The sequence below is a fragment of the Notolepis coatsorum genome (genome assembly GCF_963971535.1).
Source record: "Notolepis coatsorum genome assembly, chromosome: 11".
NCBI lineage: Eukaryota > Metazoa > Chordata > Actinopteri > Aulopiformes > Paralepididae > Notolepis > Notolepis coatsorum.
The window spans coordinates 52,970,613-52,984,438 of NC_140175.1; the positions used below are offsets into that span (position 1 = coordinate 52,970,613).

Below are 13,826 nucleotides of genomic sequence, written 5' to 3' on the forward strand. Positions count from 1 at the left end.
AATATTGATATCAAAGACGCTGCCCAGCGTCTTCGGCAGAATAAGCATGGCGGGGAAAGACGCTGCCCAGCGTCTTCGGCGATTAAAGTGTTAAAACATTTGAATCATTAAAAAGTCTGGGTAAAGCAAATTGAGAAATGTGTTTCTAAACACATTATACATGTTAGAAAATAGTTGCTGAAAACATGTGAAAAAACGTTAAACACTTAAAGAGCATGGCAGCATCAGTAACGAGGCACAGCGATATACCCGATGCTTATGCATATATTGCCAGTCAAAACAGTCGGTTACCATTTGTAATTAGGAAATGCACAAACACGACCCAAGCCTTTCTACATCGTGCCCTCGCTCTACCTAGGTGCTGCGCCTTGCCTAAACCAAGCGCAGTATTTCCATATGTCCGAACGCATCTGACACGGAGAACTGCATGCTGTACGTACAATACATCTTCCTCTTACATCTGCTGATAATGTGTGTAGAGGGGGCTTCCCTCTCTTTGTGTCAGAGCTAGCCTGACATGTCAAACTTGTGGAACGTATGAAAGCTAGCTCTCCACTGGGTCTGAAAGCAGCACATTCAGAAATAAACAAATAGCTTGCAGGTGAAAATGGTTGTCAATAAAGTCAATTTGACATGGTGATTTGTTGGCGTTTTGACTCGTAATGAATTCATAGTGCTGCGATTACATTAACACTTTGAATGCCCAGCAGGGGGCGCACATTTAGTGCTTGAATGCCCACATCCACTTCAATGTTAGCATTAATATCGCCTAATCTATGTTTTAAATTATGGCTATGTGTCTAATCTGCCCGTCACATTATCAATGACCTATTTCCAGTCAACATTGTCGAAGCAGATTGTTTTTTTATCGGTTCATTTCCGTTTCATAGCATTTAGAAAACCCCTCGTTTTCACAAAAAAAAAGAGGATTCCAGGATTCCGTACTGTAATATTCTAGAACGTTGTCGTTTGTCTGCCTATTTATGAATAGTTTTCAAATAAACGCTAGATTATCGATAGTATATGTGTACGTGTGCACGCTAGTGCCGCGCGCTGAAAATCGATTCTCTCAGTTCCTGATCGCTCTTAGAGTCAAACAGCCATATCACAAAAAAAAAGAAAAAGCTTATCTCCGTGAAAACGGGTCTGATTATCTTAATACTGGTCAAATAGATTCCTTACCTGAGATCAGATGGTATCCAAATGGATTATTCCAATTCCTGTTTGCCATTCCGAAAATCGATCCTTTTATTGATCCACCACATATACTGTAAAAACACATAATCCCTGCTGCTCTGAGGGTCCAGAATGAATCTGATCGGCTCCGGTTACATGCGTGAGAAGTAAAATGTGGATTTTTTTTCTCATCCATTTTCATTGAGTCCAATCCAAAATGGTGCATTACCATCTGGGAGATGATAGGGGGCGCTTTTTTCACATCTGAGCGGCTGGCGGGGCAGGTTTACCAACGGTAGACTCGGTTGATGAAATATGAATTCAGATCGCTAATAAAAAAAATAAAACAAGATTTTTTTTATCATTTTTTATTTAATAATCAAATTTTATTTTCATATTTGAATCCCATGCCCATCGAACGAAGCTTCGAAGTATTTAAGACAGCCATAGGAATTAATGACATGTTGCGGACAGCCATACCGGTGACAATGTTTAGCGTTTAGTGCCAAAGGATAAGAGTCTGAGTCGGAGTCTCAAAAGAGAATGTTGAATATTTATTGTGCATCGGAAAATCAGTATAATATATATATTTTTTTTTATCATTCCATTTGGGCTGTGGGGGTGCTTAATGTCTGAAGGAGTCGACTGAAGGCTTCTTGTCCTCTGCAAAAGCATGCAATTGGTCCACTGATGGATACATCTTGATATTTGTCTAGTCTAGTGTGTTCATTAGATGGGTGAAATCCTCTTTCAGTGCCTCTGTGCCTGCTTTCTTAGGCAGTTAGCCTCTGGCATGCGTGCCATTAGTGTTAGCCACGCTTCTAGGCCTCTTCTTTTGGAAAGAATGATAAAGAAAAATATATATATTAAATTATTATTATTATTTGTATTTTTTGTATTCGACTAAGAGGTTGGCAGTCGACTACGGCTCCTTTCGACCGATTAGTTGACTATTCTACTAATAGGGGTCAGCCCTAATATATACGTGGTTGGCCTCCAGAGGTCGGATTCCAATAACTACGTGGTTGGCCAGGAAAGTGTTTGTAATGATTAATTGCGGGTCCAAAATTAATGTTGTTGTGTGCATGTATCTCCTCCCTACTTCCCATTTCCCCACGTGGAATGCACCTGATTGGATACAAAATTACATGCTGGTGCTATAGTGTGACATCTAGTGGCTGAATATTATATATAGCACCTTTTTAAATGTAAAGCTACACTGTGTACGATGTTTTTGTTCTGGCTCCAGGGGGCACTGTGTAACGCTACCTGTGTGTTTTCAGAGCTGCGCTGCAGCCCGGGGCAGTTCGCCTGCCGGAGCGGGAAGATGCAATGTATCCCCATGTCCTGGCAGTGTGACGGATGGACTGCCTGCGAGGACAAGAGTGACGAGATGGACTGTCCTCGTGAGTACACTAGCTGTCTTGTTTGTCTTTCTTTGTTTATGTCTTCAGGGTTTTCAAACAAGATGGTGCAAAAAAAATCAACTAAAAAGGTGTTCTTTTTTTTAAAACACATGGTGGCGCTGGTGCGTTGTTTTATTGGCACTGTGCCCCCAATGCCATACCATTGTTTAGGGAAAGCCCTGGTCTTAACACATTGACTGCCAGCTGTTATCCTCATCCTTAGCAGCTGACACCATCACTGTAAACGGTGGGAGTCGCTCACCTTGTTTGCAGGGCTATAACTATTTAAATATTATATATTCTATTATGTTGTTGGCAGAATTCGATTGCCGGGCTATAACGAGTTGACTCGTTGTTGGCGGCCATTGTGTTAATGGGGATGCTCATCATCTTTGACCCCTGTTCCTATTTCCTACTCATCAGCTGGTATTTCAGGGCTTGTACAGACTAAAGCACGGCCCCATTACGTAAAATCAGTTACGTAACATGCGTTTTGTGGCTAAAAAGAGCATGCATGCTCAGCAAACCTGCCCTTGGTAAATACATTTATAATACTTTTCTTTTATGAATAAATTTTATTATTTAAAAAATTTATAAATTTCCCTTAGTTTTGTTGATCTGTGTTCTGTATTGGTGTTGAGCTGTTGAATTAAAACCTCTTGTTTCCTCTCCCAAGCCCAGAGAGGTCTTATCCCTGATCTGTCACTGCAGCATGGGAATTATTGAAAGGAATTAGCACAGCATGTGACCACCATACTGCAGCCTATCCACATGTTTTTGTTTATCACCTGTGTACGCACGTTTGATAAATCACGATTTTTCTGTGCGTAGAGACATTCTAAATTCCGAGCTTAGGAACAAAAATAGAACACTTTCTACGCATTATTGATAAATGAGGCCCCTGAATCAGTTTTATTTAATGAATCTAAAACAGCATTGATATTATGTAAAAGAAAACTGGCAATAGAAAAGATGTTCAAAATAATCGAGTTCCCTTAAAACGCTAACGCTATTAAATAAAAATATATAGTGGAGGTTAAAATAAGAATATGACTTGGCCTGAAAAAAAGTTCAGTCAGGAGATTTGTTTTTGCTTTAATCCCTGAATAATACCTTGCATGGGTAGATTTACATAAAATTGCTCTATGATCCTAGCTCTTGTCTGTATTTATTTATTTTATTTATTTATTTATTTATTTATTTATTTATTTATTTATTTATTTATTTATTTATTTATTTATTTATTTATTTATTTGTTTATTTATTTATTTATTTATTTATTTATTTATTTATTTATTTATTTATTTATTTATTTATTTATTTATTTATTTATTTATTTATTGTATTGCTGCGGAGTTTTGGAGGTGGCTGTTCCATGTCTGCCATGCGTCAGGTCTTGTGGGTTCCAGCAGCGGGATGCCATTTCTGATGGCCAGATTATGGAGCACACTGCAAGCCATGACGATGTGGCAAACCTTTTCAGGCCGGTACTGTACTCAAATTTGGCCTGGGTCGTGCATTCTTCCCGGCCACCGGCAATGACTTATCAGCCAAATGCAATGATAAACCATGACGCATTCATTCGGAAAGACCTATTCCAAATGCTATTTATAGGATTTGACAATAATTACACTGTCACTATTTTACAATTAACTATAATGAATTAGGGTCATACTGAACACGTCAGTGTTGAAACTAATGCACGCAAGCTTATTTCCTTGTTGCAGTTTTCTTATACTAGATATACGCACATCTCAAGCACACGTTCATATTGATAAGTCCCACACTTTGCTTAGAAATGATCGTACGCACGGTTTACGCACATATCTGTATGATATGAGGGCCCTGGTCATTGCAATAGCTACTCCTACCGGTCAGTCATGGTGCCTGTTCAGCAGGGAGGAGATCTGGGTGGGGGAGATGGTGTGAACCTCTGCATTATGCCCAGTGAAACTCCTAGCTGTCGGGTGAAAATAAGCAGCTGGTGACTCCACATCAGAGGAGGCGTGTGGTAGTCTACACTACACCCTTCGGAGACAGTAGAGCAGTGCAACGACCTGGAGGGAATTGGCATAACGACAAAATCCATTTCCAAATTGGAGATCTCTATTGGAAATGCCCGTTCCAGATTTGCTTCATTGTGACCCAAATGGTTATCCTGCCAGGTCCAGACCTGTCTAACCTCTTCCTGTTCTGTGGTTCTTCCCTTCAGCCATGAAGGAGGAGAGGTTTCGCTTCGGCAATGGCTTCGATCCAGTGGAGGACGTCATTGGTGTGGCACAGCCCGTCCGCTTCAACAGTAAGTCACTCACTCACTCACTCACACACACACACACTCACTCACTCACTCACTCACTCACTCACTCACTCACTCACTCACTCACTCACTCACTCACTCACTCACTCACTCACTCACTCACTCACTCACTCACTCACTCACTCACTCACTCACTCACTCACTCACTCACTCACTCACTCACTCACTCACACTCTCTCTCTCTCTCTCTCTCTCTCTCTCTCTCTCTCTCTCTCTCTCTCTCTCTCTCTCTCTCACACACACACACACACATGTGGTTAAGAGCCTGCATTCACACACTTGAATAAGAGCCTGCATTCTTTGTGCCCTGTATGAACATGTTTCTCAAATGAATGATTGATATCAATATATTCATAAGGACTCTTTTCTATATTGATTGAACATCACAAGGTCTCCTTAGATATCGTGAGAGACGTTAAATAATCTCTCACCGTACTGGACTGGACTGCTCCTAAATAATTTTTCTGGTTCAGTACTGTTGAGTCTTGACGTTAGGCACATAGCGCACATTTACGCATATAACGTAGAACAGCGGGATGCCATTTCTGATGGCCAGATTATGGAGCACACTGCAAGCCATGACGATGTGGCAAACCTTTTCAGGCCGGTACTGTACTCAAATTTGGCCTGGGTCGTGCATTCCTCCCGGCCACCGGCAATGACTTATCAGCCAAATGCAATGATAAACCATGATGCATTCATTCGGAAAGACCTATTCCAAATGCTATTTATAGGATTTGACAATATATGTATGAACATGTTTCTCAAAGGAGGCTTCAATAACGTTTGGATGGTAAACGTTCCTGCTATCTTAACGTTAGCAAACTAACGTGCTGCAGTGCATAACATACCTGTGTAACATTAAGTAACTTGTGTTCCGCTGGGAAAGTTCAGCATCACTGCATAGTGCATACACTTGGGTTTAATCCAAACGTCCATCTCGACTAGACTGTGTTGTTTCTGTGTTTGTGTGTGACTCAAATATTGTAAACACAACATAGTCCTGTGATATTCTGATATATCACATTCTGATATACTGTATATCTTTCGTGTAAAATAAATAAAAAAATATTTAAAAAAAAGCGGAGGTTCGAACCCATTAATTAAGATTTGAGTGCTAACGTAGCGAACGAAGGTCCAAACCTTCGAAGGTTTGGGCTCACTTTTATTGAAACCGTAGATGAGATGATGAAAACATGAGATGAAAACTTGATATGAGAACATGAGATGAGAATGAGAGATGAGAACATGAGATGAGAGATGAGAACATAAGATGAGAACATGAGATGAGAATGAGAGATGAAAACTTGATATGAGAGATGAGGAGATGAGAATGAGAGATGAGAAATGAGAACATGAGATGAGAACATGAGATAAGAATGAGATGAGAATGAGAGATGAGAACATGAGATGAGAATGAGAGATGAGAACATGAGATGAGAATGAGAGATGAGAACATGAGATGAGAATGAGAGATGAGAACATGAGATGAGAACATTGATTGAAATATTATCTCTGTTCCCCTCCAGAGAAGTGTCCCAGTGGCTGGCACCACTATGAGAAGACAGCCAGCTGTTATAAAGTCTACCTGCGGAACGAGAACTACTGGCAGGCCGTGGACACTTGCCAGAAAGTCAACGGCTCGCTGGCCACCTTTGTCACCAACGAGGAACTGCAGTTCATCCTGAAGATAGAGGTGGACTTTGACGACAAAGTCTGTGAGCGCAGAGACCAGTGCAAGTGAGTGAAATACAAACTAGAGCTGCTCCCTCTTAGGTGATTAGTCTGTCAATTTGGTCTTAGACCATCAAGACTTTGTTAGTTGATTAGTCGGTCAATTTGGTCTTAGACCAACACTTGGGGCGGGATCCACAAAGAATGGATTGCACGGTGCTAATTGCACCCTTACTTACTATTCATTATGAATTGAAAATGGGGGACCCTGATGTAAACGAGATGAAAATCTTTCTCTGGTCTGCATCCCCTTAACACATTCGGGGCCAACCACGGACATGTCCGTGTTTCGGATCCAACGGTTGAGGGCCAACCACGGATATGTCCGTGGCAAGGTTGTTTTGGCTTTTATTCCATTGTAATATCCTACTCAATGTCACAGAGCGGCACTGCCCTATTCTTGGAATTCGGAAAAGTGCATTACCGGCCAGATCCTCATAGGGGCGCTGTCTCGATAATGCAGTGTTCCCTGTTAGAGACCGGTGTTTTATTAAAAAAATTTAGAATGGATTTTTCTGTTAGCCTACAGCTATGCGTGTAGCCGATTGCCTGAAATAGTTTTTGGGATGCTGAATTCAGTATGCAGTAAAGGATTATAGCATCAGCCAATGGACATATGGATCTACCAGATGGCCATCGATAACTGGGAAATCCTTTTTGCAGTCCAACCGGCCACAGGTAAGAGCTATTTGACGTCAATTACAGCCCAATCTGCCCTTGCTTTGATAGCCATCCACCCGGTCAGCGAATTAGGCTACTGAGGGTAATGCCGTTATTGGTAATCAATAATCAGAAACGACGTCCCCCGCCCCCCCCCCCCCTTTCATGCATGGACCATGATACCGATCAAATGCATTTTGATTTTTAATCTCTAGCTTGTCTATGGCCGAAACGCCATTCGATTAAACATTATAAGCTTAGCGCCCTGTATCTCGCGTTCCAAGAAATACCCCAGAAAATTCTGCTATAACGTTCATATTCAAGACGCTATAAAATGGGAACGTATTGATGAAAAAATTATTTGTTTAAGGCATATTGAAGGGACGGTTTATAGTGTAAATTGACAATGAGAATGGACAGATAGCAATAATATAAAGTATAGATTTAGCTCTACAAACAGCCTCATGCACAATGAAACCTTATTATGATATGCTGGCCATATAGAGTGGGGCCTGTCTAATCCCTGTGGCCGCCAATGTGTTAACAAGGGTGCAATTAGCACCGTGCAATCCATTCTTTGTGGATCCCGCCCTTGTAGTGTGAATGTGATGCATCACCAGAAAGTAGCCGACCTCTACTGTCTTTAACTATGAATGAACACAACATTATAACATACCATCTTTAGATAATAAAGTACTCAACCTCTACTGTCTTTAACTATGAATGAACACAACATTATAACTAGGGCTGACCTTCGAAGCTTTTTTTGGCAATCGAAGCTTCGGGGCCGAGCTTCGATTTTAATTCGAAGCTTCGAGAAAAAAAAAATAAAAAAAAAAATATTTTTTTAATATTCTTTTTTTAATTTTTTTTTTTTTTTTTTTTTTATCTTATGTTGTGGGACTTGTACAGCACTTTCGTAAACGTTGTTGTTTTTAAATGTGCTCTATAAATAAAGTGGGTTGGATTAATTAATTAAGTAGCCCCTTTCGTGACTGACGCATCCAACAAGGTTTCACTCGGCTGTGTGATTTAATTCAAGGTGGATCGCTGTTGTCGTTTGAACAACTTCAGATTTCATGGGAACTACCAATCCCCCAAATCAAGAATGTTTAAGATGAATGAAGTAAGATTTTGATTATTTGAAATATGGCCTGTGTAGACTAAACTATGCACAGAATTATGTCAGTCTACAAGGTCCGGATTCTACATGGTCCGGCAATGTAGACCTTGTAGACTCCACTACAGACCAATTATCAGTGAATGTTCATGCATTTTTAAGAAGGGCAACTTCCACAAAAAAACAAAGAACTCACCAAAACATCTCAGTAGCACCTTATCTAAATGTTCTATTTCATATATGGAGATTCATATTTATTTATGTATTGCATGCATTTCTACATTTTATTTCCTATTTTGTTTATTCATCCCAGTATCTTTCTTTCTTATGTGTGGAATTCTACAAGGTGCGCGCACACACACACACACACCTACACACACACCTACACACACACACACACACACACACACACACACTTACATTTAGTCATTTAGCTGACGCTTTTATCCAAAGCGACTTACAAGTTCTGTACGACAAGACAGCAAGAAGGGTACAACTCTATCAGCTGAGTAACAATGTTCATCAAAGTGTTGCGTGTTACAGTGTAGGTTAGTTTATTAGGACAAGTGCATGACAGTAAGGTTAGTCACGGTTAGATTTTTTTTTTTTTTTATCATTTCAGATAATGGTTGAAGAAGTGAGTCTTTAGTCGACGGCGAAAGATTGGACGGGATTCGGCTGTCCTAACTGGGATGGGTAGTACACACACACACACACACACACACACACACAAATCGAAGTAAAAAATTGAAAAAATTATTTATATATATATATATTTTTTTTTAACTTCGATTTCTTTTTTATGTTCGAAGCTTGTGCCATCGAATCGAACGTTCGAAGCTTCGAAGCATTTAAGACAGCCCTAATTATAACATACCACTCCTAATTGGCACCCCTCACCAGGTTCAGTCTTCATCCATATCACATCTCACCTTTGACGGCCAGGTAATCCCCCTCTCCCCCTCAGTCACAAATCTGGGGGTTCGATTTGACCCCCACCTGACCTTCAACACCCACATAAAACACCTCTGCAAGACCTCATTCTATCAGCTAAAAAACATATCAAAACTCCGTCCCATTCTAACCCTGTCAGATGCAGAGAAGCTTGTCCATGCCTTTATCTCCTCAAGACTGGACTACTGTAACGGACTCTTCATCGGGATTCCTGGCAAGAGCATCCAAAAGCTGCAATACATCCAGAACAGTGCTGCCAGGATCCTGATGAGAGTCCGTAAACACGATCACATAACCCCCATCCTCCACTCACTACACTGGCTCCCCGTCTCATCCCGGATCAACTACAAAATCCTTACGATCACCCATAACTGCATAAACGGACACGCACCCCTCTACCTTCAGGAACTCATCACTCCACAATCCTTCACTCGCACCCTCAGATCCGCAGGTAGCCTGCTCCTTCAGGTCCCCAATACCCGGCTCTGCACCATGGGTGACCGAGCCTTCTGCACGGCTGCACCACGCCTGTGGAACAGCCTCCCCATCCAGCTGAGGGCACCACAGAGCCTGGACTCTTTTAAAGCAGGCCTGAAAACATATCTGTTCAAAAAGGCCTTTGACTGTTAGCTTTTTATTTAAATTTGATTGCGCTTTGTTTTTAAATTGTCTGTTTATACTATGTTTTTAATTAACTACCGGTATGTTCTATTTTTATTCTGTATTTTATTTGTTTTACTAATAACTTTTATTCTATTTTTTTAACTGTTTTAACCATGTAGTGTAGCACTTTGGGATCCCAGCGAACAAAAAGTGCATTACAAATCCAATCTATTATTATACCATCTTTAGATAATAAAGTACTCAACCTCTACTGTCTTTAACTATGAATGAACACAACATTATACGTTTATAACATATCATCTTTAGATAATAAAGTACTCAACATCTACTGTCTTTAACTGAATAAACACAACACTATAACTTTCCATCTTTAGATAATAAAGTACTCAACCTGATTGGATAAATGACATGCTAGTGTGATATCTAGTGGCTGAATGTTATCTATAGCACCAACACTATTTTGATCATTCATATCTTAACAGGGTAAAGTCAAGTGACTATTTAATATTTATATAGCACTAAAATAGTGTGAAAATAAGACAAGGTCAGACACAGTTAATGTGTCACAGTTTAAAAAATCTTAAACTCACTGTTTTTGTTATGTTTATAATCTCAGTGGATTTGGGAGATCTTAACTCATTCAGGGCAGAGGCCTTTCCCCATCCTGTTCTAGCTAGGCCAGGTTTCCATTACATATTTTCACTGTGCGTCACCTTGTTTGTAGAGATATATCTATATTCTATATTATAGCTATGGATACAATACTATGGTCATTTGACAGTAACTATCTTCTGTCCAAGATGCAAAAAAATAATACACTTTTTCATTAACACATTGGATGCCACGCCTCCTACTCATCGTTAACCCCTGATGCCACCTATTAACCCCATGTAAACGGTCACCTTGTTTGTAAAGCTAAATCTATATTCTATATTATAGCCATGGATTCAATGCTATAGTCATTTGACACTGGGTTTCTTCATATGGTTTTAGAGCCGTCTAGGGTAATTCATGAAATGCCGAGTAATAGCACGCAACGTGTATTACATTGTGGACTCTACCGTTCCTCGCTTGAACCCGCTATTGTTCCGGATTCAAGTCCACATTATCGGTATTATGTTCCATCATGGACGCATTAAAGGGGGGGGGGGGGGGGTCGTTTCTGATTATTCAAGCATTTGTAACGGCATTCGCATTGAACACTAAAAACAGTTACCAGCCCGATCGCTATGAAAGCATTGCAGGATCAGGCTAGAATTGACGTTGAATCGCTCTTACCTTCGGCCGAAAGTAATCCAAAAAGAATATTCCAATTTCTTGATCGCCATCTGGTGGATCCAATCCCCATTTGATCAACGTTATAAATGACCATAACATACGGATCAAGCATAATTGACGGGCTTTGGTGTGACCGGCTGAACTGTGCCGCTTCCCGTGAACAAAGAATGGAATCTGAGACCTGGGCCCTCATTTATCAACAATGCTTAGAAAGTGTTCTATTTCAGAGCGGTCAGGTGGCGTAGCGGAGATTGCATTTGTCACCAACACCGGAGACGCTGGATTCACCTGTTCGAATCCAGCTCACAGCTCCGGCGTTGTCACCAGCTTGGCTGGCCGTTCACACTAATACAATTGGCTTTATTAGAGGGTGGGAAAGCTTGCGGGGTGGGTCCGGGTCGTTGTAAACAGCGACTCCTACAGTTCGGTCGGGGCGCCTGCTCAGCGCGGATAGGATCTAAGGGGGGTAGTGTGATCCTTCCACACGTTATACCCTCTCAGTGCAGTGAGAGTCCGCGCTGCCAGGTGAAAAGAAGCGGTTGATTGGCTAGACGTGTGTCGGAGGAAGCACGTGATAGCCTCCAGTTCCACTCTCCCAGACCGACTGTGGGGGGTAAGTGCGCAGCGACCAGGAAGGGGATTGGGAATTGGCATAACGACTAACATTGGAATGGGAGAAAATCGGAGGAAAAGGGAGGGGGGGAAAGACCAAAAAAAAAAAAAAAAAAAGTGTTCTATTTCACTAGTGCAGGAGATGCTGGGTTCGAGCCCAGCTCTCGGCATTGCTACCAGCTTGGCTGGTCGTTCATTCTAACACAATTGGCAGTGTTAGGGGTGGGAAAGCTGGTGGGTGGGTCCTGGTCGTTGTAAACAGCGACTCCTACAGTTCGGTCGGGCGCCTGCCCAGCGAGGAAAGGATCTATGGGGGGTAGTGTGATATTTAATTTTATTGGTGATTTGAATTCATATTTCATCAATCGAGCCTCACGCTAGTGTTGCAGAGTCTCTCTGAGCTCAATTGGGAAGATACCGCCCCCTATCGCCTCTCCCTGTGGTACTGCACCCCATTCGTTTAGACCAGACCTGGGCATTGTACGGCCCGCGGGCCGGATACGGCCCGCAGGATGATTCTGACCGGCCCGCAAAAGATTACATGATAATAAAAAAATTTAAAAAAAAATCTTTTTTTAATATTTCTTTTTTTTGTACTTTTTTTCTTTTCATGTCAACGTTCACACGCACAATATACGCTTACCTAGGATTTGACTTGATTCAACAACAAAGCAGTCGGGGCAAGCCGAAAACGGTCGAAAGTGTGGTTATTTGAAGTTTGGATTTCTTTTTTCACAACTGAGGTAGGTAGATAACATTTTTAGAGACTAAAGTACAGAAAAAAGGTACCGTTGGGTACCGGTATCGATTCACAGGTACCGGTACCGTATCGGTTCAAATGTGAACGGTACCCATCCCTACTGAACACACAACTGCAGGGCAAGGGCATTTTTGCTCATGAAATGCATAGCCATGTGAAAGCCTTCATGACAAAGTTGCAATTAATTTCAAGGCAACTAGGCAGCAACAATCTCAAACACATGAAAACCCTGAAAGAAGTCAAACCATCAGCTGATCACCGGCACAGGTACTCATCCATGTTGGGAGCACTGCATGATGAATTTTCAAGGCGTTTTCAAGATTTCAAAAAGGTTGAGGATGAAATGCAGCTGGTTTCCTCTCCCTTTACCTGCAGTGTTGATAGTGCACCCACTGATGTTCAGCTTGAACTCATTGACCTGCAGTCTGATTCACTACTGAAAGAGCACTTTAAGTCAGAATCACTGCTAGAGTTCTACTCTGCTCTCAAAGAGGAGAACTTTTCAAACATGAGGAGACATGCTCAGAAGATGTTGGTTCTCTTTGGATCCACCTATATGTGAACAGACATTCTCAGTCATGACGTTTACCAAGTCCAGGTACAGATCCTCTCTCACTGATGAACATCTGGCAGCTGTGCTTCGCATCTCCACCTCAGACATGCAACCTGACTTTGATGGACTTGTTAAAGCTCAACAGAGACTGGATTTATCACACTGAATGAAAAAAAAAAGAGCTGAAGAACACTAAAATGTGGAAATATAACAAGTGAAATGGGACACTTGATATTTTCTTTTCTTTTTTTTGCACAGTTCTGAAAACATTAAATGTTTAATATAGGCATGTAGAGTAAAAAAGGCTACTGGGACACTTTTCTTTACACAGTTCAGTGACATGTCTTGTTTATTTTGGCTATAAGATGTGATGTCTTTAGAAAGCTAAGAAAATCCTTGTTTCAATAGTATATTAAACTCAAAATAATAACTTTATTTGTATAGCACTTTTTCATACATGCCATTTGTTATTAATGTTTCACATTTTGTTTATCATTTTGGAAATAAATTCTATTTGAATAAATGATATTTTTGAAAGCTAACCTCACCTTTTAATTGCCAAATAATAACACATACACATAAATACACTCTTACCAGGGGTCAAAACAATGCCATTTACTGCTTTTTATATA

General features: G+C 40.9%; 1 protein-coding gene across 2 annotated transcripts in view; it reads left to right on the top strand.

Annotated features, from left to right (window-relative positions):
- Window positions 1–13,826, top strand: part of dgcr2 (DiGeorge syndrome critical region gene 2) — a 59,235-nt gene that overhangs the window by 16,536 nt on the left and 28,873 nt on the right. For both annotated transcript variants that reach the window (XM_084325102.1, XM_084325103.1), the window contains exons 2-4: window positions 2,460–2,582; window positions 4,795–4,881; window positions 6,429–6,639. In XM_084325102.1, coding sequence (XP_084181228.1) covers window positions 2,460–2,582; window positions 4,795–4,881; window positions 6,429–6,639 — 421 coding nt within the window. The remainder of the gene's footprint in view (window positions 1–2,459; window positions 2,583–4,794; window positions 4,882–6,428; window positions 6,640–13,826) is intronic.